The sequence below is a fragment of the Molothrus aeneus genome, chromosome 30 (assembly GCF_037042795.1).
Source record: "Molothrus aeneus isolate 106 chromosome 30, BPBGC_Maene_1.0, whole genome shotgun sequence".
NCBI classification, from domain to species: domain Eukaryota; kingdom Metazoa; phylum Chordata; class Aves; order Passeriformes; family Icteridae; genus Molothrus; species Molothrus aeneus.
This window is the reverse complement of record NC_089675.1, coordinates 2,701,759-2,726,419: the sequence shown is the minus strand read 5'-3', so window position 1 is coordinate 2,726,419 and position 24,661 is coordinate 2,701,759. Positions and strand designations below refer to the sequence as shown.

At 67.1% G+C, this 24,661-nt stretch overlaps 3 protein-coding genes across 7 annotated transcripts; 2 read left to right on the top strand and 1 right to left on the bottom strand.

Moving 5' to 3' along the window:
- Positions 1–562: 562 nt before the first annotated feature.
- Positions 563–9,858, top strand: DCTN2 (dynactin subunit 2). 2 transcript variants are annotated; one of them, XM_066567753.1, is made up of 14 exons: positions 563–693; positions 2,322–2,390; positions 6,061–6,157; positions 6,301–6,362; positions 7,595–7,693; positions 7,797–7,957; positions 8,073–8,220; positions 8,312–8,377; positions 8,515–8,553; positions 8,648–8,725; positions 8,820–8,891; positions 8,974–9,076; positions 9,157–9,248; positions 9,542–9,858. In XM_066567753.1, the coding sequence occupies exons 1-14, from the start codon at positions 658–660 to the stop codon at positions 9,626–9,628; spliced, it is 1,209 nt and encodes a 402-aa protein (XP_066423850.1). In that variant the 5' UTR covers positions 563–657; the 3' UTR covers positions 9,629–9,858. The 2 variants fall into 2 exon arrangements, with proteins under 2 accessions (XP_066423850.1, XP_066423849.1); XM_066567752.1 differs by having other exon boundaries at positions 8,312–8,389.
- A 915-nt stretch (positions 9,859–10,773) lies between these two features.
- Positions 10,774–11,886, top strand: DDIT3 (DNA damage inducible transcript 3). The gene is made up of 4 exons (XM_066567712.1): positions 10,774–10,843; positions 10,976–11,023; positions 11,122–11,273; positions 11,361–11,886. Exons 3-4 carry the CDS (start codon positions 11,145–11,147, stop codon positions 11,712–11,714), a joined length of 483 nt encoding a protein of 160 aa, XP_066423809.1. The 5' UTR covers positions 10,774–10,843; positions 10,976–11,023; positions 11,122–11,144; the 3' UTR covers positions 11,715–11,886.
- MARS1 (methionyl-tRNA synthetase 1) lies at positions 11,847–24,517 on the bottom strand. 4 transcript variants are annotated; one of them, XM_066567709.1, is made up of 21 exons: positions 24,415–24,517; positions 24,157–24,244; positions 23,679–23,757; positions 22,204–22,338; positions 21,497–21,572; positions 21,245–21,399; positions 21,060–21,175; positions 20,326–20,442; positions 18,318–18,521; positions 17,551–17,752; positions 16,736–16,810; positions 16,480–16,650; positions 16,308–16,403; positions 16,107–16,224; positions 14,825–15,038; positions 14,088–14,219; positions 13,891–13,995; positions 12,686–12,869; positions 12,515–12,586; positions 12,199–12,306; positions 11,847–12,106 (listed from the first exon to the last, which is right to left on the bottom strand). In XM_066567709.1, exons 1-21 carry the CDS (start codon positions 24,515–24,517, stop codon positions 11,960–11,962), a joined length of 2,697 nt encoding a protein of 898 aa, XP_066423806.1. In that variant the 3' UTR covers positions 11,847–11,959. The 4 variants fall into 4 exon arrangements, with proteins under 4 accessions (XP_066423806.1, XP_066423807.1, XP_066423805.1 ...); XM_066567710.1 differs by having other exon boundaries at positions 21,060–21,172; XM_066567708.1 differs by having other exon boundaries at positions 21,060–21,399.
- Between the last annotated feature and the right edge of the window lie 144 nt (positions 24,518–24,661).

The window sequence follows — 24,661 nt, the reverse complement described above, 5'->3', positions numbered from 1 at the left end:
ACCCGTGAGTCCGGCCCGGGTGTCCCCCGTGTCCCCACCGTGTCCCCCCATCCCCCTGTGCCCCCCATGTGTGTCCCCGTGCGTGTCCCCGTGTGCCCCCAGCCGTGTGTTCCCGTCTGTGTCACCCCCCGTGTCCCCCCCGTGTCCGTGTGTCCTCTGCCCCCCCATTGTCCCCCCCTCCGTGTCCGTGTGTCCCCTGTCGCACCCCCGTGTCCGTGTGTCCCCTGTCTCCTCATTGTCCCCCCCGTGTCCGTGTGTCCCCTCATTGTGCTCCCCGTCCGTGTGTCCCCTGTCCCCCCCATTGTCCCCCCAGTGCCGCCCCCGCCCCGTCTGCTCGCTCAGGCCCCGCCCCCGGCCCTGCCCCACCAGGCCCCGCCCTATTCGCTACCAGGCCCCGCCCCATTCCCACCAGGCCCCGCCCCGGCCCTGCCCCATCCCTGCCAGGCTCCGCCCCTATCCCGCCCCTGCGCTCTCTCCTCTCGCGCCGCCCCGCGCCGCTCTCGCGAGATCGGCCCCGCCCCGGCCCTGCGCGGCCATTCCGGGACCCCCCGGCACCGGCCCCCCCTGTACTGACCCCCAACACCGACCCCCATTACTGACTCCCCCCACATTACTGATACTGACCCCCCAACACCGGCCTCCAGTACCGCCCCCGCCATGGCCGACCCCAAGTACGCCGACCTGCCCGGCATCGTGAGTGAGGGGCCGGGCCGGGAAGGAGCCGGGGCTCTGAGGGGGTGTGGGAGGCTATGGAGGGTGTGAAGGGATCGGGGGCCTGGGAGTGCTGAGGGCTGTGAGGGGATCGGGGGGGTGTGAGGGGATCAGGGGCCTTGGAGAGCAGAGGGCTCTGAGGGATCTTGAGGGCCGGGGGGATCAGCGGGGTCTGAGGGGTGCTGAGGGCTCTGAGGGGATCGGGGGAGTCTGAGAGGATCAGAGGGGTCTGAAGGGATCGGGGGCCTGGGGGTGCTGAGGGGTCTGAGGGAATCAGGGGCCTGGGGGTGCTGAGGGGTCTGAGGGGATCAGGGGCCTGGGGGTGCTGAGGGGTCTGAGGGGATCAGGGGCCTGGGGGTGCTGAGGGGTCTGATGGGGTCGGGAGGGCCGGAGGGATCGGGGGGGGTCTGAAGGGTGCTGAGGGCTCTGAGGGAATCGCGGGGGTCTGAGGGGTCCTGAGGGCTCTGAGGAGATCGGGAGGGCCGGGGGAATCAGGGGGGCTGTGAGGGGATCAGGGGCCTGGGGGTGCTGAGAGGGTCGGAAGGGCCGGGGGGATCAGGGAGGATCGAGGGGGTCTGAGAGGTGCTGAGGGTTCTGAGGAGACTGGGGGCCTGGGGGATCAAGGGGGCTCTGAGGGGATCGGGGCCTGGGGGTGCTGAGGGCTCTGAGGGGATCGGGGGAGTCAGGACCCTGGAGGAGAATGAGGGAACTGCGGGGATCTGGGGGTCTGGGAGAGCCGGGGGGCCTGAGGGGGTCTGAGGGGGCCAGGGGGTCTCGGAACATGAGGGGACCCGTGGAACATGGAGGGACTGGGGAGGTGGGAGAAGGGCGGCTCTGAGAGGGTCTGAGCGGTCCGAGCGGGCCAGGGGGATCTGAGGGTGCTGTGGGGTGTCTCAGCATAGTGACAGGATTCGGGGGAATCTGCAGGGATTTGGGGATCTGAGGGTGCTGCGGGGTGTCTCAGGGTGATGAGGGGATCCGGGGGAATCTGCAGGGATTCAGGGGTCTGCAGGCACTGGTGGGGGGCAGAGGTTTTGAGTGGTTTGGGGGGGATCTGAGGGGATTGGGGGAATCAAGGGTCCTGAGGTGGTCCAAGGGCACTGGGGGGTCTGAGGGGCTGCAGGGATTGAGTCAGTTTTGGGGGGTCTGAGCTTGGAATGACCGACAGGGTCTGGGGAGCCGGGGGGATTTGGGGAATCTGAGGGGTTGTGGGTCTCTGAGAAGATGTGGGGGTGAGCTGAGGGCTCAGTGGGGTGTGGGGCTTGGCAACGTTTGGGGTGTCTGTAGAAATGGGAGGGGGCTTGGGGTGCCAGGGAGGGCCTGTCTGTCTGTCTGTGGGTCTGTCTGTGGGGTGAAGCCAGATCCCTGTGGGGTGGGAGCACCCCGTGTGTTTGGGGTGACTGTGGGAGCTGGGACAGGGAGCTGGGGGAGGTCAGGGGACAGGGGCAGTGACTCGGGGTGCTGGGGGGACATTGGGGTGTTTGGGGGCAGTCAGCAAGGGGTGTGGGGACATTGGGGTGTCCAGAGGGAGATGTGGCCCATCAGAGATGTCCGTGGGGATGAGGTGGGGGGGTGAGCTGGGGGTCCCAGCCCAGCCCCTGGTGCCACAGGCCCGGAACGAGCCCGACGTGTACGAGACCAGTGACCTGCCCGAGGATGACCAGGCCGAGTTCGAGGCGGTAAGGCCCGGCTGGGGGGGGAGCAGCAGCTGGACTGGACCCCCAGAACCCCCCGGGACCCCCAGGACTGGCACTGGGGCAGGGAACCGGCCCCCCATGCACCCAGCAGCAGCACACCCTGCACGGTGACACAGCACCCCACGGGGACACAGCACCCCACAGGGACAATGTCCCCCTGCAGTGACAGTGTTCTCCCATACTGAGTGTCCCCCCACAGTCCCAGTGTGCCCCACAGTGACACATCACCCCACAGTGACAGTGTCCCCCATGGTGACAGTGTCCCCTGCAGTGACACATTACCCCATAGTGACAGTGTCCCCCCCCCAAAATGACAGTGTCCCCCCACAGTCCCAGTGTGCCCCACAGTGACACATCACCCCACAGTGACAGTGTCCCCCCACAGTGACAGTGTCCGCCATGGTGACAGTGTCCCCTGCAGTGACACATTACCCCATAGTGACAGTGTCCCCCCCCCAAAATGACAGTGTCCCCCACAGTCCCAATGTCCCCCACAGTGACAGTGTCCCCTGCAGCGTGGTCCCCACAGTCCCAGTGTCCCCCCACATTGACAGTGTTCCCCCATAGTGAGTGTCCCCTGCAGTGACAGTGTTCCCCCATAATGACAGTGTCCCCCACAATCTCAATGTCCCCCCACAGTCAATGTGCCCCACAGTGACACATCACCCCACAGTGACAGTGTCCCCCACAGTGACAGTGTCCCCCCACAGTCCCAGTGTGCCCCACAGTGACACATCACCCCACAGTCCCAGTGTCCCCCCACAGTGACAGTGTCCCCCATGGTGACAGTGTCCCCTGCAGTGACACATCACCCCACAGTGACAGTGTCCCCCCCCTGCAGTGACAGTGTCCCCTGCAGCGTGTCCCCAACAGTCCCAATGTCCCCCCACATTGACAGTGTTCCCCCATAGTGAGTGTCCCCTGCAGTGACAGTGTTCCCCCATAATGACAGTGTCCCCCACAATCCCAATGTCCCCCCACACTGACAGTGTCCCTCCCCATGGTGACAGTGTCCCCCACAGTCCCAGTGTCCTCCTGCAGTGACACTGTCCCCTGCAGTGTGGCCCCCATCCCCTGCAGTGGCACCGTGCCTGTGCTGTGGGGCAGGAAGGGGAGAGCAGCACACAGCCCCCTCCCACACGGGCTGGCTGTCCCTGTCCTTGCTGTCCTTGTCCCCAAGAGGAACGGGGCTGCCAGCCCCCCAACCCCACCCTGAGGGGAACAAGGGGGGCCCCTAAACCTGCTCTGAGTACTGTGGGTGCCCAGCCTGGGCTGAGGCCATTGTCCCAAGGGGTCACTGTGGAGTGACAGGGGGGCTCATCCTTGTGGGGCTCAGGGGACCCCAGAGCAGGGAGTGACCCAGAGCTCCATCACTGAGGGGCCCAAAGGACCCCCAGGGCCCGGGGGGTGACACTGGATTCTGTCCTTGAGGCCACATGGCAGAGAGGACCCCCAGGGTGTGGGGTGACCCCCAGGTGTGTTGGGGAGGACAATGGGGGTTCCGGGGTCACAGCTTGAGGGGTGACTCCGTGCCCCCCGAGCCAGTGAGGGGGTGCTGGGCCTTGGGGGTGCAGGGGGTGCAAGCACCCACCCTCTGCTGTCAGTGCCATGGGTGTTTTTGAGGTCCAGGAGATTGGCACAGGTCCCTGGCACGGAGCAGGGACACACCACGTACCCCCAAATCCTGAGGGGGCCAGAGAGACCCCCCCTGTGAGGGCCAGAGCAGCAAGATGGGCTGAAACAGGGGTTTGAGCCCAAAGGCATGAGGTGGCCCCTACTGTGGTGGGAGGTGACAGATGGGGGGGTCCTAAGCCCCCCCTGCCTCGGGGAGCCCTTCACCAGCTCTGGGGTGTTGGGGGGTCCTTCCTCCCCCTCGGGGAGCCCCCCAAACTGACCAGGGCTCCCCCCGCTTCCCCCCCGCTCCCGCCTGGCCTGGACTCAGTTTGCACAAGTAAGCTCGGCCCTGCTTTGGGGTGCATGGGGGGGCACTGCTGCATGTGCATGGGGGTTTTGGGGTGCCCTGCACTGCCCCCCGCTCTGCCTTGCCCTCTGCATCCTCTGCCTGCTGCCTGCACTGCCCACCTGGCCTTGGGACCCCCCGGGACCCCCCAGGACCCCCGGGCTGGGTCTCATTGCCCTGGGGCACTGCCTGGGTGTGGGGGGGCCGTGCTGAGCCCCCTCACTGCTGCCAGCATTGCAAGGGGCAGCTGCTGGGCTGGGGCAGCCCCTGGCCCTACAGAGCCCCCCAGGCTCCCCGGGGGTCCCACTGAGTGTTGGGGTCCTGGGGGGGAGCACCTGGCTGCACTCACGTTTCCCCCAGGCAGGAGCTGGAGCTGCTGAGGGGAGTTTGGGGTGATCCCCAAAACTCTGTCACCTCCTGCTCCCCTCCAGGGCACAGCCCTGCTGCCCCCATCCCCAGCTGCCCTCGGGAGTCTGTCCCACTGCCCCTGGCCCTCGGGGGTCCCCAGCCCTCGGGGGTCCCCATCCATCCCATGGGGTTCCCTGTCCCGCTGGGGTCCCCAGCCCTCGGGGGGCGGTGGGCGCGGGCCGGACCTTCTAACGCGGATTTTGTCTCTCTCTCCCCTCTCTAACCTTGCTCTGACTTTCTCACCTCTGGGAAACGCCAGGAGCTGGTAAGCGCCCGTGTCCCAGCCACTGTCACTGTCCCTCAGGCACCGTCACCCGCTGCCAGCCACCGCAGCCCCCTAACGCTGCCAGCGCTGCTCCCGCCGCTCTCACTGCCCGCAGCAAACCAGGGCCCTGATCCACCCGGGCCAGAGCCAGGGGCTGCACAGGGGTCCTTTGGGTCCCCCCGAGCCCTGCTGAGCTGGGGACACCCTTGATGGCAGCAGGGGCCGAGGGACACACCGGCTGTGCCCACCCTGCCTGGCACAGGGCACGGCCCTCTGGCCTGGGGGTCTGGGGGCCTACGCCCCCCACTGCCCCCCTGATGAGCCCCAAAGGCAGCCAGAGGGCAGTGACAGCCCCAGGGGGTCACCCTGGGGAGGAGGTTGTCCTGCCAGAACGCAGCTGGGGGACAGTGATAGTCCCACGGGGACAGGGGTCACCCTGGAGGGACCAGCAGTGGGTCCTGGTGCTGGCCAGGGGCTGCTGGAATGTTCCACAGTTTGGGATAGGCTGAACCTTGGGGATCCCTGAGCTGGGCCACATCAGGGGCTCAGAGTCCCAACACCTCTGGGGAGCCCTGCCTGCTGGGCTGGGCCAGACCAGGGCCTGGTGTCACCATGGCCCAGTGTCACCAGGGCCCAGTGTCACCAGGGCCCAGTGTCACCAGGGCCCAGTGTCACCATGCTGGGCCAGCCTAGGGTCTGATGTCCCCACACTGCACCAGGGCTCCAACACTCTTGAGGGTACCTCTCCTGGGCCAGGCCAGTCGGGGGGTGCAATGTCCCCGCCCTGGACCCTTGGGGACATGTCACATCCCTGCCAGCAGAGCCCTCACCGGGCTGCCCTGGGGCCTGTGTCCTGGGGAGGAGCAGCACCCCCAGCCCTGCCCACGCCGTGTGCTGGGGGTGGTGGCAGCCCTGGGGCTCCCTTTTCCCCATCCCTGTCCGTGCTGGGGGAGGTGGTGGCAGTCTGGGAGTCCCTGTCCCTTTCCCTGTCCCTGTCCCTGACGTGGCTCCGTGTGCAGGAGGAGCTGAGCAGCACCAGCGTGGAGCACCTGATCATCAACCCCAACGCTGCCTACGAGAAGTTCCGGGACAAGCGCCTGGGCACCGAGGGTGTGGGTGAGCTGGGCACGGGCCAGGGGGGCTGGGCACGGGCCAGGGGGGCTGGGCACGGGCCAGGGGGGCTGGGCACGGGCCAGGGGGGCAGGGGGCACTGAGCCCCCCAAGCTGGGCTGGCTCACACCCGGCTCTGCCTCCTCCAGATTTCTCTGACCGCATCGGCCGCACGCGGACGACGGGTTACGAGGCTGGGGAGTATGAGATGGTGAGTGGGCCAGGGGCACCCCCTCCTCCCCACCCCTGCGTGCCACAGGTCCCCTGGGACCCCCGGGGTCACCTGCTGCAGTCCCCAGCCATGTGCCAGCTCCACCAGTGCCATGCTGGTCTCTGCCCAGTCCATCCCAGTCTGCCGTGCTGGGAGCCCCTGTCCCCAGCGCAGACTCCCGAGGGTGCTCAGGACAGCGCTGGTCACCAGGTCCTGGGTGGAGCTGGGGGTCCCAGGGTGGATCTGGGGGGGACACGGGGGTCCCAGGGTAACCCTGTCTGGCTCATGTTCAGCTGGGTGTCCCCAGGACCCCCGGGCCTCTCCTGGGTACCCCCCATGTGCTGGTGCTGGGCTCTGTATCCCCCCCCAGCCCTGCCTGTCCCCTCGCTGACTCTGAAGTTCTGACACCCCAATTCCCTGGGCTGTCCCAGTTCCTCTGCTCCCTCAGGACCCTCAGGTTGGGCTGCAGTCCCTGTCACCCAGGGCCAAAGGGGAGAAGGTGGCTCAGGGTCACCTGGCTCCTTCTTGGCCTGCTGGGAGGGGGTGACAGCTGTGTCCCCTGGCCTCGTCACTGTCAGGCCAGGCCATCACCCCCCACACCGGCCCAGCTCGGGTTTGCTCTGGGAGCAGCTGGGTTTGGGCAAAGGGCAGGAAACCCCCACATTCCATGGGGGGCACAGCACCAGCCAGAACCACCCCACAGCTTTAGAGCTCCGGGGGAGGAGGAAGAGGAGGAGCTCTGCGGGTGCTAAAATGGGGAGATCCATGGGGGTGGTGATGAGGAGCTACATGTGGGTGAGGATGAGGAGTTCCATGGGGGTGAAGATGAGCTTCATGAGGATGAAGGTGGGGAGCTCTGAGAGTGAGGATGAGGAGCTCCGTGAGGATGAAGATGAGCTCCAGTGCAGCCCCTCTCCCTGTGGGTTCAGGACTCTCCTGGGCTGCTCCTGCCCTGCCCCACTGACCCCGTCAGGTCCCCTTTAGGTGCCACTTGAGGCTGCTCTGACCTGTCCCTGCAGGCCTCACCTGCTCCTGCTTGGTGCCAGGTGCTGCCAGCACCTCTGGGGCCCCTGTGAGACCCCTGAGCCCTCTGAGACCCCTGAACTCTGTGACACCCCTGACCCCTCTGAGACCCCTGGACCACCATGACCCCTCCACCATCCCATGAGCTCCCCTGACCCTGTGTGAGCCCCCTGGCCCCCCCTGAGCCCCCCGACCCATTTCTCCCGCAGCTGGGTGAGGGTCTTGGTGCCAAGGAGACGCCGCAGCAGCGATTCCAGCGGTTGCAGCACGAGGTGCAGGAGCTGCTCCGGGACGTGGAGCAGATCCAGGTGAGCCCCTACCTGCCCCAGGTGAGCCCCTACCTGCCCCAGGTGAGCCCCCCCTGTCCCAGGGTGTGTCCTGGGGGTGACACAGCCCCCGTGTGTCCCCCAGAGCTCAGTGAAGGAGTCGGGGGCAGAGGAGGAGCTGACGCCCATGGCCCTGGCCAGGCAGGTGGAGGTGCTGAAGCAGCAGCTGCTCAGCTCCCACCTGGAGAAGGTTCTGGGCCCCGGTGCCGCCGTCGACTTCGCTGATCCTGAGGGTGCCCTGGCCAAGTGAGTGGGGGACACAACCCCGGGGGGGCACGGCAGTGTCCCCGTGGGCTGGGACAGCTTGTCCCCTCCTTGCCCTGTCCCCGTGCCCACCCTGTCCCCTCCCTGCTGTCCCCAGGCGGCTGCTGCAGCAGCTGGAGGTGGCCAAGTGCAGCAAAGCCACCCCGGGCAAGGGCCCCGCGCGGGCCACGGCCCCTGCCGGCGATGCTGTCACCTTCGAGCTCTACTGGAGGCCGGAGCAGGACCAGTTTGCCCAGTCTGCCAAGGTGAGCGGGGGCTGCTGCTCCCACGGGGGGGGACCACACCTGGGACCCGGCCCTGCACTGCAGCCCCAGCACCTCACCCCAAACCCCGCAGGTGTCGGAGCTGGAGAAGCGCCTGGCACAGCTGGAGGCGGCCATGAGGTGTGAGCCTGACAGCCAGGTGAGTGCCCAGGGGGGTGCCCAGGGGAGTGACCAGGGGGGTGCCCAGGGGAGGGGGGGCTGCCCTGCCTCCTCCCTCCTGCCACTTTCCTACCCCCATCCTTCATCTGGCCCCACTGACACCGTTTCCCCCCACAGAACCCACTGCTGGTGGGGCTGAAGGGCTCCAGTCTCATGGTGAGTGGGGCAAGAGGGGTTTGGGGGAGCCCCTGTTCCCCCCAGCGCTTTGGGGGGGCTGCTGTTCCCCCCCTCACCTGCCCCCCCTCCCCAGGACACGGTGCAGGTGCTGCAGGCCAAGGTGAATGTTCTGGATGTGGCTGTGCTGGACCAGGTGGAGGCTCGGCTGCAGGTGAGGGGAGCTGGGGGGCACTGCTGGAATTGGGAGACGTTGCTGGGTTTGGGGCCCACTGCTGGATTTGGGGTTTCTGTCTGCCCCACCCCAGAGCGTCCTGGGCAAGGTGAACGAGATCGCCAAGCACAAGGCCACGGTGCAGGACGCTGACACCCAGAGCAAGGTATGGGCTGGGGGGCCCAGAGGCTGGGGGGGATCCAGAAAAGCCCCCCCAGGCTGTGCTGACCCCCCCTGCTGCCCCCCAGATCCACCAGCTGTACGAGACGCTGCAGAGCTGGGACGCCGTGGCCAGCGCCCTGCCCGACGTGGTGCAGCGCCTGGTGACCCTGAGGGACCTGCACGAGCAAGGTGGGGGCCGGGGGGGCTGGGGGGCACTGGGTGGGGGTCACTGCCTGTCCTCCCCAGCACTCAGGTGTGTCCATCTCCAGCCACCCAGTTCGGGCAGGTGCTGGTGCACCTGGACACGACACAGCAGGAGATCGCGGGGGCTCTCAAGGACAACGCGGTGCTGCTGGCTGAGGTGGGACCCCTGGCCCCCCACTGCCCCCAGCACCCCATTTCCAGTGACCCCATCCCCAGTGACTCCATCACCCCATCCCCAGTGACCCCATCCCCACTGACCCCAGCACCCCATCCCCACTGTCCCCAGCATCCCATTTCCAGTGACCCCATCCCCAGTGACCCCATCACCCCATCCCCACTGACCCCATCACCCCATCCCACTGCCCCCATCACCCCATCCCCACTGCCCCATCATCCATCCCCACGTGCCCCCCATCATCCCCACTCACCCCCACTCCCATTCCCCCCCAGGTGCAGAAGACCATGAAGGACAACCTGGCCATCGTCGAGGACAACTTTGCCGACATCGATGCCCGCATCAAGCGGCTGCAGAAGTGACCAGACCCCAGGACCCCCCCCGGGGCTCCTCTGAGGACCCCCCCGTGCCCCCCCCAGGACCCCCTGGGCCCTGTGCCCCCCCCGCAGGTCCCAGCTGCTGCTTGTAAATACCCTGGCTCAGCCCCCCCATCCTCTGCCCCCTCAGTCCCCTGGGGGTCCTCCCTGCCCCCCCTGCTCCCTCCCGACCGTGGGGTCCCCCCGTACCCCAATAAACAGCTCAGCTCCCAGTGTGTGTGTGTCGGTGTCTGTGGTGGGGGGCAGGAGCAGGGCCCCCCAAACTGGGGGTGGGCAGTGCTGGGATTGGGGGGACACGGGGGGGGGGGGGGGTGGGCAGTGCTGGGATTGGGGGGACACGGGGGGGGGTGGGCAGTGCTGGGATTGGGGGGACACGGGGGGTGGTGGGCAGGCTGGGACTGGGGGGACACGGGGGGGGGTGGGCAGTGCTGGGATTGGGGGGACACGGGGGGTGGTGGGCAGGCTGGGACTGGGGGGACACGGGGGGGGTGGGCAGTGCTGGGACTGGGGGGACACCGCGGGGGGGAATCTGTGGGACCCCACAGGGATGAGGGGCTGGGGGCGGCTGGACCCCACAGACAGGAGAGGGGTCCCGGGAGTGCCCCCAGCCCTTGCACGGGTGCTGCAGCCCCCACCCACAGCCGGAGCCCCGCAATGGCGCCAGTTCTGCCCCCACGGGTGCCCCCAGCCCCTCCCAGCTCCGGAGCCCCCAGTGTCCCCCTCGCCCGGTGCCCCCCACGCGCGGTGAAGGGGAGGGGGTGGGGGGACTGAGACCCCCCCTCCCTTTCCCCCTCCCGTTAATCCCGGCGGGGGGAACGAGACCCGGTGGCACCGAGGCCCCGCCCACTCCCCATAACCCCCGCCCATTCCCGGCAAGCCCCGCCCCTCGCCCCGTGCCCGCTGGGGGGCGTGGCCCATTTCCCGCCATTGCATCATCCCCGCGTGACTCCCCGCGCGCCCCTCCCTCGCGCTGGGCAGTGCCGCTCGTCCCGCCCCCGCCGCACTCCTATTGGTTGGTGCTCTCCTGCCAGTCACGGCTCCCGCGCGCCCATTGGCTGTCGCCGGCGCGAGCGTTGCGTCATGCTGCCCTTAAAGCGGCGCGGCGCGGGGGGCGGGGCGCAGCGCGGGACGATGCGGACGAGGATGAACCGGGGGCAGCGAGCGGAGCGGGGCCGGGGGGAGCCGGGACCACCCAGGAAGGTGCGGGGAGGGCGCGGGGGGCGCTGGCCGAGGGTTTCCGCTCGGTCCCGGGACGGGACGGGGGCCCCGAGCCCCGGCGAGCCCCCGCTCGGGGATCACCGGTCCTAAGAGCACCCCCTCCTCCTTCCCCAGGCATCGAGGAGAAAGTGCGTCCTCGCCGACCACCACACCTGAGAGCAGGTAAGGGGCCACCCCCGCCATGCACACCCCCCTTTGTGTCCGGGGCACCGGGGGTCCCGCCCGGATCACCCCTCACTCCCTTCCCGTCCCTCCCGCAGCCCGCGCCGGGCCCGAGGTGACGATGGCGGCCGAGGGGTTGTGGGGGCCGGGCGGCCCCCCCGGCTGGGAGCTGGACGGGTGGTACCAGGACCTGCAGGAGGTGCTGGCGGCGGAGCCGCCCGGGGCCGCCCCCGCCTGGGGGCCCGAGCAGGTGAGCGCGGGGCCGGCAGCGCCCCCGGGGCGGCGGGCGCGGTTCCCCCTGCATCCATCACCGGCCCCGGTTCCGCTCTGTCCGCAGGAGGAGCCGGGCCCGGGCGGCTGCGGGCTGGACCTGGCTCTGGCCGAGGAGCTGCTGCAACTGCTGGGGCCGGAGGGAGCGGCTCCGGAGGAAGCCCCGGCCGCGGCCCCCGGCGGGAGCGCCCCGGCCCGGCCGGGCCCCGCCGAGGAGGAAGAGGAGGAGAAGGCGCGGGGGGCGCGGAGGAAGCGGCGCGGCGGCGCCGGGGCCCCCCGGCAGCGGGACGGGGAGCGGCGGGTGCGGGAGCTGACGGCGCACAACGAGCGGCTCCGCGCCGAGATCCAGCGGCTGAGCGCGGAGGTGCAGCGCACCCGGGCCGCGCTCATCGACCGCATCGTCAACCTGCGCCAGGTGTAGCGGCTGCCCCGGGACACGCACCGGGCACAGCGACAGCGGGACAAGGACTCTGCTGCCCCACGGACTGCGGGGGCAGCCCCATGGACAGATGGACATTACGGACAGACAAGTGGATGCAGCTGCTCCACGCCGTTGTACAGCTCTCGTCGTTTATTACACACATCCAACCACACCCAGCACGGCCCAGTTTGGTTACTGGAGGCACTGGGGCCGCTCCTCGGGATGTCCCAGTCTGGGTACTGGGGCTACTTCTTCCGCTTGCCCTTGGGCACCTCGGGGCTGCGGCCTTCGGCCAGCGCCAGCTGCTGCTTCAGCTCCAGCAGTTTGGCCACCTGGGCGTTCACCTGGGCCTTCTCCACCTGGGCAGCCTTCAGCTGCCTCACCAGGTTGCCCTGGACAGGTGGGAGGAAGGATTGGAAGGTGTGATGAGGATTTGGGGGTTAAAGGCATGGCAGTGTGTGCCCCATGCCCTGTGCCCCCTCACCTGCTTGGTCACCTGCTCCGTCAGCTCCTGGATCAGTTTGGGGTCACCTGGAGCCACAGAGGTGTTGGGGGCTGGAGGGGGGGCTGAGGCCGGGGGAGGCTCTTTGGCCTGGAAGAGGAAGAGATGCGGGGAAGCTCCTGTCACTGCTATTCCAGGCGGGTGCAGCTCACCTGGGGCAGCACCAGGAGTTACCTGGGGCTCTACAGCAACACCTTTGGACTGGGAATGGGGAGGGGAGGGATGGGGGGTGGGGCTGCAGGTGCCCGAAATGGGGGAGCTTTGGGGGGGGGGGGGGGTCACCTGAGCCCCCACTCACCTGCCCGCCCCCGAAGCGCTGCCGCAGGGCTTCCACCTGCTCAGGCTCCAGCTTCTGGAACAGGGGGCTCACCTGGCGCCAGCAGGGACAGAGGGGTCACACCTGGGGGGGCAGCACCTGGGGATCCCCCCCAGGCAGGGCCTGCCCTGCCCTCCCCGGGCCGTGCCGTACCGTGCCAACGCGGTGCCCGGCGGGCAGGGTGCAGGTGAGGCCGGGCCCGAGGCCGCAGCGCTCGGGGGGGATGCGGAGCTGGCTCTGGATGGCGGCGCTGACCCCAGGCACGAAGGGCTGGAGCAGCGCGGCCAGAGCGGCCGCCAGGTTCACAGCCACGCCTGTCACCGTCCCTGCGCGCTGCCTGCGGTGGGGACATCTCTGTGACACCCCTGTGACCCTCCCAGATCGGTGACCCCCGTGTACTGCACTGCCTGCGGTGGGGACAGCTCGGTGACACCTCTGTGACCCTCCCAGATCGGTGACCCCCGTGTCCTGCACCCTCCCTGCTCAGTGACATCTCTGTGACACCCCTGTGACCCCCCCTGCTCAGTGACCCCAAGGCCCTGTGTCTGTGTGCTGCCTGGGGGGACACCTCAGTGCCCCTTGTGCCCCCTGTGTCCCAGCCTCGCCCCCCTCCCTGGTCAGTACCGGTGCCCAGGGACCTTCCCGTGTCCCCCCAGCTCCTGGCTTCACTCCATGCCTGCCCTGTGCCCCCCACCAGTGCCAGCCCCACCCTGACAAGAGCCAGGAGTGGGGACCCCTCCATGGTACCCCCGGTTGCTCTTCGTGGCTGTGCCCTCCTCCAGTGCCCCCAATGCCCAGCTGTGCCCCTTCCCTGTCCCCAAGTGCCCCATCCATCATCCATCCATCCATCCACCCACCCATCCATCCATCCATCCATCCATCATCCATCCATCCATCATCCATCATCCATCCATCCACCCATCCATCCATCCATCCATCATCCATCCATCATCCATCCATCCATCATCCATCCATCATCCATCCATCCATCCATCATCCATCATCCATCCATCATCCATCCATCCATCCACCCATCCATCCATCCATCATCCATCCATCCATCCATCCATCCATCCATCCATCCATCCATCCATCATCCATCCATCATCCATCCATCATCCAACCATCCATCATCCATCATCCATCCATCCATCCATCCGTCCATCCATCCATCCGTCCATCATCCATCCGTCCATCATCCATCCATCCATCCATCCATCCATCATCCATCCGTCCATCATCCATCCATCCATCCATCCATCCATCCATCCATCCATCCATCCATCTATCATCCATCCATCCATCCATCCATCCATCCATCCATCCATCCATCCATCCATCCATCCATCCATCCCCACCTGTCCCTCTCGTCGCCCTTGATGCGTTTCCAGGGCTCGTTCACCTGGATGTATTGGTTGCCGTGGCGGGAGATGCCGAGCACGCACCTGAGCGCGTCACGGAGCCTGGGGGGGCACAGGGGGGCACAGGTGGGGCTGAGCACCTGCAGGGCAGGCTCTGAACCCCCCCCCCGGGCTCTGGGACCCCCAGGACCCACCGGACTCTCTCCATCAGCTGGTGGTACTGGCGCATCTCCAGCGTGACCCGCGCCAGCAGCCGCTGGTCCTCGGCCGTGAGCGCCATGGCCGGCACGGTGCCCCCGAAGAACTTGCACACGAACATGCCAGCCCTGGCACGGGGGGCACAGGTGGGGACAGGTGTGAGCACAGCCAGGGACAGGGGTTACAGGTGTGAGCACAGCCTTGGGATGGGTGGGGACAGGTGTGGGATGGGGACAGGTGTGAGCACAGCCAGGGACAGGTGTGAGCAGAGCTTGGGGACAGGAGTGGGCACAGCCTGGGGAGAGGTTGGGGACAGGTGTGAGCACAGCCCAGGGACAGTTAGGGAAAAGGTGTGAGCAGAGCTTGGGGACAGGTGTGAGCAGAGCCCGGGGACAGTTTGGGGACAGTAGTGGGCACAGCCTGGGGACAGGTGTGGGATGGGGACAGGTGTGAACACAGCCTAGGGACAGCTTGGGGACAGGTGTGAGCAGAGCTTGGGGACAGGTGTGAGCACAGCCCAGGGACGGGTGGGGACAGGTGTGAGCACAGCCCGGGGACAGCTTGGGGACAGGTGTGAGCACAGCCCAGGGACACCTTGGGGACAGGTGTGAGCAGAGCTTGGGGGCAGGTGTGAGCACAGTCTGGGGACAGGTGTGAGCACAGTCTGGGGACAGTTTGGGGACAGGTGTGAGCAGAGCTGTGGCCCAGCCCTCTCCCCAGCAGCGTCCCTCACCTGTTGATGAAGTTGCCCAGGTTGTTGAGCAGCTCAGAGTTGTTCTTGAGCATGAGGTCGGCCCAGGAGAAGGCGCTGTCCTGGCCCTCGGGCCGCAGGTAGAGCAGGTAGAAGCGCCAGACGTCGGCCGGGATCCCGGTGTCCTTGGCCATGTCCCCGAACACGCCCACGCCCCGGCTCTTGGAGAACTTCCCGTCCTCGTAGTTCAGGTACTCTGGGACAGGTGAGCACCCACCTGGGGGCTGGGCCCTCCCAGGCAGGAGATGGCCCCAGGCGTGGCAGGGGGAGCGGGGAGCCCCCAAACCTGGGGATCCTTCACACCTGGGGACCCCTCACACCTGGGGCTCCTCACACCTGGGGACCCCTCACACCTGGGGACCCCTCACACCTGGGGACCCCCAACACCTGGGGCTCCTCTGCACCTGGGGACCCCTCCCAGCTGGGGACCCCACACCCAGGGACTGCTCCCAACTGGGGCTCCTCCACACCTGGGAACCCCTCCTAGCTGGGGCTCCCCAACACCTGGGTCTCCCCTAGGGACCCCTCACACCTGGGGACCTCTCACACCTGGGGACCTCTCACACCTGGGGACCCCTCACACCTGGGGACCCCTCACACCTGGGGACCCCTCCCAGCTAGCTAGGGCTCCTCTGTAGCCATGATATTTTCTGAAAAATCCTTTCCTTAGGATTTTTCCTCCTGAGAAGCTGAGAGGCCTCAGGAACAAAATGTAACCAATGGTTATCTGCTGCTGTGGAATGCAACAGGTGCATCTGGGATTGGTCTCATGTGGTTGTTTCTAATTAATGGCCAATCACAGCCCAGCTGGCTCGGGCTCTCTGTCTGAGCCACAAACCTTTGTTATTCATTCTTTCCTATTCTATTCTTAGCCAGCCTTCTGATGAAATCCTTTCTTCTATTCCTTTAGTATAGTTTTAACATATAATTTTTTTTTAATATAATATATATAATAAAATAATAAATTCGCTTTCTGAAACATGGAGTCAGATCCTCGTCTCTTCCCTCATCCTCGGGCCCCTGCAAACACCGTCACACTCCCCAACACCTGAGGACCCACCCCAGCTGGTTCTCCCCAACACCTGGGTCTCCCCTGGGGACCCATCACACCTGGGGCTCCCCACACCTGGGGCTCCCCAACACCTGGGTCTCCCCAACACCTGGGGCTCCCCACACCTGGGGACTGCTCACACCTGGGGCTCCCCACACCTGGGGACTGCTCACACCTGGGACCCCTCACCCCTGTGGCCCCACCTGGCCGTACCTGTGGCGATCAGGTGATTCACCAGGGTGTAGTTGTCGTCGGCGCCCAGCAGCGAGCAGGGGAACACCACGCTGTGGAAGGGGACGTTGTCCTTGGCCATGAAGTTGTAGAGCTCCACCTGGCAGGGAACGGGGACAGGTGCAGATGTCAGCCAGGTGTCCTGCTCTGTCCCCACCTGCACCATCACCTGGCTCCTCCCACCTGCTGGGGGTTCTTCCACCAGCGCTCCCAGTGCTCGGTGTAGGTGGCGGTGATGGACAGGTACCCGATGGGAGCGTCGAACCACACGTAGAACACCTGGGGGAGGGCGGGAAATACCTGAGCAGGTGAGCCCGGCAGGGAGCGCCCAGCAGGGGCACCGGGGGGGACCCACCTTGTCCCGGAAGCCGTCGAGGGGCACGGGGGTGCCCCAGGTGAGGTCGCGGGTGATGCAGCGCGGTTTGAGCCCGTCGCGCAGCCAGGTGCGCGTGATGTGCCGCGCGTTGGCCGTCCACTCACCTGCGGCCCAGGTGCGCTCCAGCCACGCCTCCAGCTGCCCCTCCAGCTGTGGGGGACACACGGGTGGGACACCTGGGCACCCTGCAGGGACCCAGCCCCACCTCACTGCCCCCCCTCCGGGTGCTGCTCACCTTGGGCAGGTCCAGGAACAGGTGCTGGGTGGGCGTCACCACCGGGGTCCCACGGCAGAGCTTGCACTGGGGGTTCTGGGGGAAAATGGGGGGGCCCAGTGTGGGGGGGGGCACAGGTGAGGGGAGTGGGGGCCCACAGAGGTGAGGGGAGGGGGGTCCCCACAGGTGAGGGGAGTGGGGGTGCACAGGTGAGGGGAGGGGGGTCCTCACAGGTGAGGGGAGTGGGGTCCCCACAGGTGAGGGGAGTGGGGGCCTACAGGTGAGGGGAATGGTGTCCCCAAAGGTGAGGGGAGTGGTGTCCCCACAGGTGGAGCTGGGGGGTCCCCACCTGGGGCAAGGGGTGTTACCAAAAGTGGGAGGGGAGGGCCCAGGGCGAGCAAGGGAGGTCCCCAAAGGTGAGGGGGTCCCCACAGGTGGGGCAAGGGGTAAAGTGGGAAGGGAAGGCCTCAGGGCAATTGAGGGAGGTGCACACAGGTGAGGGGAAGTGGGGGGTCCCCACAAGTGGAGTGGGGGTCCCCAAAGGTCACAGGGTCCCCACAGGTGGAGTGGGGGATCCCCACAGGTGGGGCAAGGGGTGTTACCCAGAGAGGGGAAGACCAAGGGTGAGTTAGGGAGGTGCACACAGGTGAGAGCAGCCCCACAGGTGGAGTGGGGATCCCCAAAGATGAGGTGGTCCCCACAGGTGGAGCTGGGGGGTCCCCACAGGTGAGGGGGGGTCCCCACAGGTGGAGTGGGGGATCCCCAAAGGTCACAGTGTCCCCAAAGGCGAGAGGGGGTCCCGCAGGTGGCGCGGGGGTCCCGGGGCTGCCGCGCACCTGCAGCTCCACGGCGTTGATGAGCTTCCCGCACCTGTCGCACTGGTCCCCGCGGGCCTCGGCGTAGGCGCAGAAGGGGCAGGTGCCCTCCACGAAGCGATCGGCCAGGTAGCGCCCGCAGCTCTCGCACCTGAGCTGCTCCAGCGTGTCCTGCAGCAGGAAGCCCCGCGCCAGCAGCCGCTGGAAGATGTCCTGGGCGATCCTGGCCCAGGGAAGGGAGAGCGCGTTAGCACAGGTACCCCCAGGACAGGTGGGGCTCACCTGGTCCTTAGGAGCTCACCTGGTCAAAATGGGTCACCTGGTCAAAATGGGTCACCTGGTCTGGGGGCTCACCTGGCCCGGAGGGGCTCACCTGGTCTGCTGAGGCTGACCTGGTCTGGGGCCTCACCTGGCCTGTAAGGGCTCACCTGGTTTGCTGAGGCTCACCTGGTCTGGGGGGCTCACCTGGTCTAGGAGCTCTCCTGGCCCACAAGGGCTCACCTGGTCTGGGGGGCTCACCTGATCGAGGCACTCACCTGTTTTGGGGCCTCACCTGGTCTGGGGCCTCACCTGGCCTGTAAGGGCTCACCTGGTTTGCTGAGGCTCACCTGGTCTGGGGGGCTCACCTGATCGAGGCACTCACCTGTTTTGGGGCCTCACCTGGTCTGGGTGCCCACCTGGCCCTTAGGCGCTCACCTGGTGCCCAGGCTCTCACCTGGCCCTCAGGGACTCACCTGCTCTGAGCCTCACCTGGCCCTTGGGCGCTCACCTGGCGCCCAGGCTCTCACCTGGTCTGCTGGGGCGTGGTGGTGCGGCCGAAGTGGTCGAAGGAGATGCGGAACCAGGTGTAGATGTCGGCGTGCAGGGCGTGGTAGCGGTCGCAGAGCTCGCGGGGGCTCAGCCCCTCCTGCAGCGCCCGCGTCTCCGTGGCCGTGCCGTACTCGTCCGTGCCGCACACGAACAGCGTGTTCCAGCGCCGCAGCCGGCTGTACCTGCGCACACCTGGGCTCAGCATGGGCACACCTGGCACACCTGGGCTCAGGGCCGGGCACACCTGGCACACCTGGCACCACACCTGGGCACAGGGCTGGGCACACTTGGCACACCTGGCACACCTGGGCTCAGAAACTGCGCACACTGGGCTCAGGGCCGGGCACACCTGGGCTCAGAAACTGCGCACACCTGGCACACCTGGGCTCAGAAACTGGGCACACCTGCGCTCAGTGCCAGGCACACCTGACACACCTGCGCTCAGAACCTGTGCACACCTGGCACACCTGGGCTCAGTGCCGGGCACACCTGGGCTCAGTGCCGGGCACACCTGGCACACCTTCTCAGTACCTGCACACATCTGTGCTCAGTGCCGGGCACACCTGGGCTCAGAAACTGCACACACCTGGGCTCAGTGCCGGGCACACCTGGCACACCTGCGCTCAGTGCTGGGCACACCTGCGGTCAGCATGGGCATGGCGGGCACGGCTGGGCTCAGCACGGGCACACCTGGCACACCTGCACTCAGCATGGGCACACCTGCGCTCAGCATGGGCATGGCAGGCATGGCTGGGCTCAGCACGGGCACAGCTGGCACACCTGCACTCAGCATGGGCACACCTGGGCTCAGTACCTGCGCACACCTGCTCAGCACGGGCACAGTGGGCACAGCTGGCACACCTGGGGCTCAGCACAGGCATGGCTGGCACACCTGCACTCAGCACCTGTGTACACCTGCACTCAGCATGGGCACACCTGCTCAGCACAGGCATGGCTGGCACACCTGAGCTCACTGCCAGGCACACCTGGGCTCAGCATGGGCACAGCTGGGGCTCAGCAGGGGACACAGAGCACCAGGCACACCTGGCCTCAGGACTGGGCACACCTGGCACACCTGGGGCTCAGCACCTGGCACACCTGCGCTCAGTACCAGGAACACCTGTGGCTCAGCAGCAGGCATGCCTGGGGCTCAGCACCTGGCACACCTCTGGGGGACCTGGCAAACCTGGCAGTGAGTACCTGTCACACCTGCGTGTGGGCAGCTGTCACAGCTGTGGGGGCACCCGTGACACCTGGGCATGAGCACCTGTGACACCTGCAGAGGCACCTGTAATGTCTGAGCATGAGCATGTGTGTGGACAGCTGTGACAGCTGCAAGGACACCTGTAACACCTGGGCAAGGACACCTGTAACACCTGGGCATGGACACCTGTAACACCTGTAACACCTGGGCAAGGACACCTGTAACACCTGTAACACCTGTAACACCTGTGCAGGCAGCACAGCCCCCAGGTGTTCACACCTGTCCCACCTGTGCAGGTGTTCACACAGCACAGCCCCCAGGTGTTCACACCTGTCCCACCTGTGCAGGTGTTCACACAGCACAGCCCCCCAGGTGCTCACACCTGTCCCACCTGTGCAGGTGTTCACACAGCACAGCCCCCCCAGGTGTTCACACAGCACAGCCCCCCAGGTGTTCACACCTGTCCCACCTGTGCAGGTGTTCACACAGCACAGCCCCCAGGTGTTCACACCTGTCCCACCTGTGCAGGTGTTCACACAGCACAGCCCCCAGGTGTTCACACCTGTCCCACCTGTGCAGGTGTTCACACAGCACAGCCCCCAGGTGTTCACACCTGTCCCACCTGTGCAGGTGTTCACACAGCACAGCCCCCAGGTGTTCACACAGCACAGCCCCCAGGTGTTCACACCTGTCCCACCTGTGCAGGTGTTCACACAGCACAGCCCCCAGGTGTTCACACCTGTCCCCCCTGTGCAGCCCCAGCCGGGGTCCCGCAGGCTCACCTGGCGAAGGTGTCGGCGCTGAGCACGCAGCCGATGATGTTGCCCAGGTGAGGGACGTTGTTGACGTAGGGCAGGGCGCTGGTGATCAGCACGTTCCGCTCACCTGCCACAGGTAACCTGGCCAGGAGGGGGGGTCAGGGCAGCGTCCCCCTGTCCACACACCCCTGGGCACTCAGACAGGTGAGTGCCACCTGGGCACTCCCTCCCTCCCTCCCTCCCACAAGTGAGTGCCCCCGGGCACACAGGTGAGCACCACCTGGGCACACAGTCACTCACACAGGTGAGTGAGTGGCCCCTGGGCACACCTGTCGCACACCTGTCCCCCCTCACTCTCACAGGTGAGTGCCCCCTGGATGTCAGGTGTCACACCTGTTCCACACCTGTCCCCCCTCACACAGGTGAGGGCCCCCTGGATGTCAGGTGTCACACCTGTCCCCCCTCACTCCCACAGGTGAGTGCCCCCTGGATGTCAGGTGTCACACCTGTCCCCCCTCATTCACACAGGTGAGTGTCCCCTGGGTGCCAGGTGTCACACCTGTCCCACACCTGTCCCCCCTCACTCCCACAGGTGAGTGTCCCCTGGGTGCCAGGTGTCACACCTGTCCCCCCTCACTCTCACAGGTGAGTGCCCCCTGGATGTCAGGTGTCACACCTGTCCCCCCTCATTCACACAGGTGAGTGTCCCCTGGGTGCCAGGTGTCACACCTGTCCCACACCTGTCCCCCCTCACTCACACAGGTGTCTGTGGCTCCCGGGGCGGCGGCAGCGCCGCGGGGCCCCGTGCCCAGATCTCCACGGCGGCCGCGATGTCGTCGTCGGTCAGCGCCCACTCGGGGCTCTCCTCGTCCTGCTGCGGGCACCAGGTGAGAGGGGCCACGCCCACCTGCGCCCCGCCCTCCCCCCCGGGGCGGGGCCGCACCTGGGGCTCGCGGGGGGGCCCGGGCAGGTGCGGGGGGTGCTGGGCCAGGTGTCCCCGGAGCTCCCGCAGCGCCTCCGGCAGCAGCGCGGCCGCCGCCCGGCACGGCTCCGACGCCGACACGGCCCCGAACCAGGAGCGCAGCACCTGCAGCTCACCTGGGCAGGGGGGACACAGGGGGGGACGTGGGGGGGTCAGCCCGGCCCGGCACGGACCCCCCCGCGCCCCCCGGAGCCCCCCCCCGGCCGCTCTTACTGGGCAGACTGGTCTGGTCCTGGAGCACTGGGAACAGGCTGCCCCACACCACCACGTCAGCCACCGAGGCGGCGTCCTGGGGACACAGGGACATGGAGGGCACTGGGGGCACTGGGAGTACTGGGAGGGACTGGGAGGGACTGGGAGGGACTGGGAGTATGAACTGGGAGTACTGGGAGGCACTGGGAGGGACTGGGAGGGTGAACTGGGAGGGACTGGGAGGGACTGGGAATGTGAACTGGGAGTACTGGGAGGGACTGGAAGTGTGAACTGGGGAGAGTGGGAGGGACTGGGTGTGTGAACTGGGAGTACTGGGAGTACTGGGAGGGACTGGGAGTGTGAACTGGGACACTGGGAGGGACTGGGAGGGACTGGGAGTGTGAACTGGGGCACTGGGAGAGTGAACTGGGGCACTGGGAGGCACTGGGAGAGTGAACTGGGGCACTGGGAGTACTGGGAGGGACTGGGAGTGTGACCAGCTGGGACAAGCTGGGGACACTGGGAGGTGCTGCCAGGTGAAGGCAGCACTGGGAGCTGCAGGGTGGCACTGGGAGGGACTGGGAGGCACTGGGGCCGTTTTCCACCCCGGGGTCAGCAGTGTCCCACCCTCCCCTCCTCAGGCACACCTGGGGACAGGGCTGGGGACACACCTGGGGCCACCCCTGTCCCGCAGGTGGCAGCGAGCCCATCCCCACGCCCTCACTCACCCCGGCCAGGTGGGAGGTGCCGCTCCGGGCCAGGTGCTGCTCCAGGTGAGCCAGGAGGGGCTGCAGGAGCCCCAGGGCCTCGGGGCCCGCCCGGCCCTGAACCAGCCGCAGGTACAGGGCAGCGGCCACCGCCGGCTGGGGACACACAGGGGACATAACGGGGTCACATCGTGGGGACATAATGGGGTCACATTGCGGGACACAGCGGGGATAGCGGGGACATAATGAGGTCACATTGTGGGGACATAACGGGGTCACATCGTGGGAACACAATGGGGTCACAGTGCGGGACACAGCGGGGACAGCGGGGACATAATGGGGTCACATTGTGGGACACAGCGGGGACAGCGGGGACATAATGGGGTCACATTGCAGGGACATAACGGGGTCACATCGTGGGACACAGCGGGGACATAATGGGGTCACATTGTGGGGACATAACGGGGTCACATCGTGGGACACAGCGGGGACATAATGGGGTCACATTGTGGGGACATAAGGGGTCACATCTGGGGTCACATTGTGGGGACATAAGGGGTCACATCGTGGGACACAGCGGGAACATAATGGGGTCACATTGTGGGACACAGCGAGGGATGGAGGGGACATAATGGGGTGACATTGTGGGACACAGCGGGGACATAATGGGGTCACATGGTGGGGACACAGCGGGGGATGGAAGGGACATAATGGGGTGACATTGTGGGGCACAGTGAGGACGTGATGGAGTCACATCATAGGGACACAGAGGGGACATAACAGCGTCACACCAGGGGACACAGCAGGGACAGCAGGGACATAATGGGGTCACATCGTGGGGACATAACGGGGTCACATTGTGGGACACAGCGGGGACATAATGGGGTCACATCGAGGGGCACAGCAGGGACAGCTGCTGGCCCATAACAGGGTCACACCAGGGGACACAGTGGGGACATAACAGGGTCACACCGGGGGGACAGATCAGGGACAATGGGGACATAATGGGGTCACAGCCGGGACATAACGGGGTCACACTAGGGGGAACAGCGGGGACGTAATGGGGTCACATTGCGGGGGGACAGCGGGGTCACACCAGGGACACAGCAGGGTCACATAAGGGGACACAGTGGGGTCACACCAGGGCAACAGAGTGGGATGACAGCGGGGGACAGCGGGGGACAGTAGGGTGACATCGGGGAGGACAGGGAGCACAGAGCCTCGGGGACACAGCGGGGTCACACCAGGGGACACGGGGGGGACAGGGAGCATGGAGCCCCGGGGGAACAGTGGGGTCACACTGGGGGGAGAGGGCAGCACAGAACCTTGGGGACACCTCGGGGGTCACATCAGGGGGACCGGGAGCCGAGCACTGGGGGCACACCGGGGGCACATCGGGGACACACCGGGGGCACATCGAGGACACAGCAGGGGCACACCGGGGACACACCGGGGACACATCGAGGACACAGCAGGGGCACACCGGGGTCTCTCACCTGCAGCTCCGTGGCCTCCCATTCCAGCCACTGCGTGGTGAGGTCGGTGGGCTCCTCCCCCCGGCACAGGTAAAAATACCTGGGGGGAGGGAAGGGGGGCAGGTCCAGAGGGGTTTGGGGGAGGCTCGGGGTGGCTTTGGGGCATGCACGGGGGGGTAGGGGGATAAGGGGCGGTCGGGGCAGGTTCTGGGGGAGATTTGGGGTGGTTTTGGGGCAGGGCTGGTGGGGGGTCAGGGGATAAGGGGGGGTCGGGGCAGGTTCTGGGGGTTTGAGGGAAGTTTGGGGGGCTTTGGGGCATGCATGGAGGCATAGGGGGAAAAGGCGGTGTCAGAACAGGTTCTGGAGGTTTGGGCGGCTTTGGGGCAGTGTTCGGGGAATCAGGGCATGTTCTGGGGTGGCTTTGGGGCAGGGCTCGGGGCAGGTTCTGGGGGGGCTCTGGGGCAGGGCTGGGGGCGCTGCCGGGGCTCCCCGGACTCACTGGCAGATGGCGTTGGGAGAGAACAGGACGGTGCCGCTGTCCAGCTCCAGCTGCAGCTCCAGCTCCGGCCCGGGGGCCTGAGGCCGCTCTGCGGGGAGGGACCGGGACAGGCTGGGGCTCGGGCTCAGGCTCGGGCTCGGGCTCGGGCTCGGGCTCAGGCTCAGGCTCAGGCCCACGCGGGGACAGGGCCGGGGTCAGGCCCGGGGGCGGCGGGCCCGGCCGTGCGGCCCGGGGGGGGCATGTCCGTGCCGGTCTCACCTGCGGGGCCGCCCAGGTGCGGGCGCACGGGCGCGGGGGCGGCGGCGGCGGCCGCGAGCACCTTGAGGGCGGCGGGAGCGCCCGGCGGGACCCGGAGCCGCATGGCGGAGGGGGCGGGGCCAGCGCCGCACGGCGGGAGGAGCCGCCATGGCCGGGGGCGGGGTCAGCGCGAGGAGCTCCGCCCCGGACACGCCCCTCTCGCACGTACCAGAGTCTCACGATAGCAAGGCTGATGCTGTTGCCATGG

What these genes read in the sequence shown, in the direction of transcription:
- DCTN2 (XM_066567752.1), top strand. Translation starts at nt 658, where the DNA reads ATGGCCGACCCCAAGTACGCCGACCTGCCCGGCATC. An exon ending in GGGACGTGGAGCAGATCCAG is followed by an intron (nt 7,694 to 7,796) that starts GTGAGCCCCTAC and finishes TGTGTCCCCCAG; the next exon opens with AGCTCAGTGAAGGAGTCGGG. An exon ending in ACGCGGTGCTGCTGGCTGAG is followed by an intron (nt 9,249 to 9,541) that starts GTGGGACCCCTG and finishes ATTCCCCCCCAG; the next exon opens with GTGCAGAAGACCATGAAGGA.
- DDIT3 (XM_066567712.1), top strand. Translation starts at nt 11,145, where the DNA reads ATGGCGGCCGAGGGGTTGTGGGGGCCGGGCGGCCCCCCCGGCTGGGAG. An exon ending in CCGCCTGGGGGCCCGAGCAG is followed by an intron (nt 11,274 to 11,360) that starts GTGAGCGCGGGG and finishes CTCTGTCCGCAG; the next exon opens with GAGGAGCCGGGCCCGGGCGG.
- MARS1 (XM_066567708.1), bottom strand. Translation starts at nt 24,517, where the DNA reads ATGCGGCTCCGGGTCCCGCCGGGCGCTCCCGCCGCCCTCAAGGTGCTC. An exon ending in GGGAGGCCACGGAGCTGCAG is followed by an intron (nt 22,339 to 23,678) that starts GTGAGAGACCCC and finishes GTGTGTCCCCAG; the next exon opens with CCGGCGGTGGCCGCTGCCCT. An exon ending in TCGACGGCTTCCGGGACAAG is followed by an intron (nt 16,404 to 16,479) that starts GTGGGTCCCCCC and finishes GCCCTCCCCCAG; the next exon opens with GTGTTCTACGTGTGGTTCGA.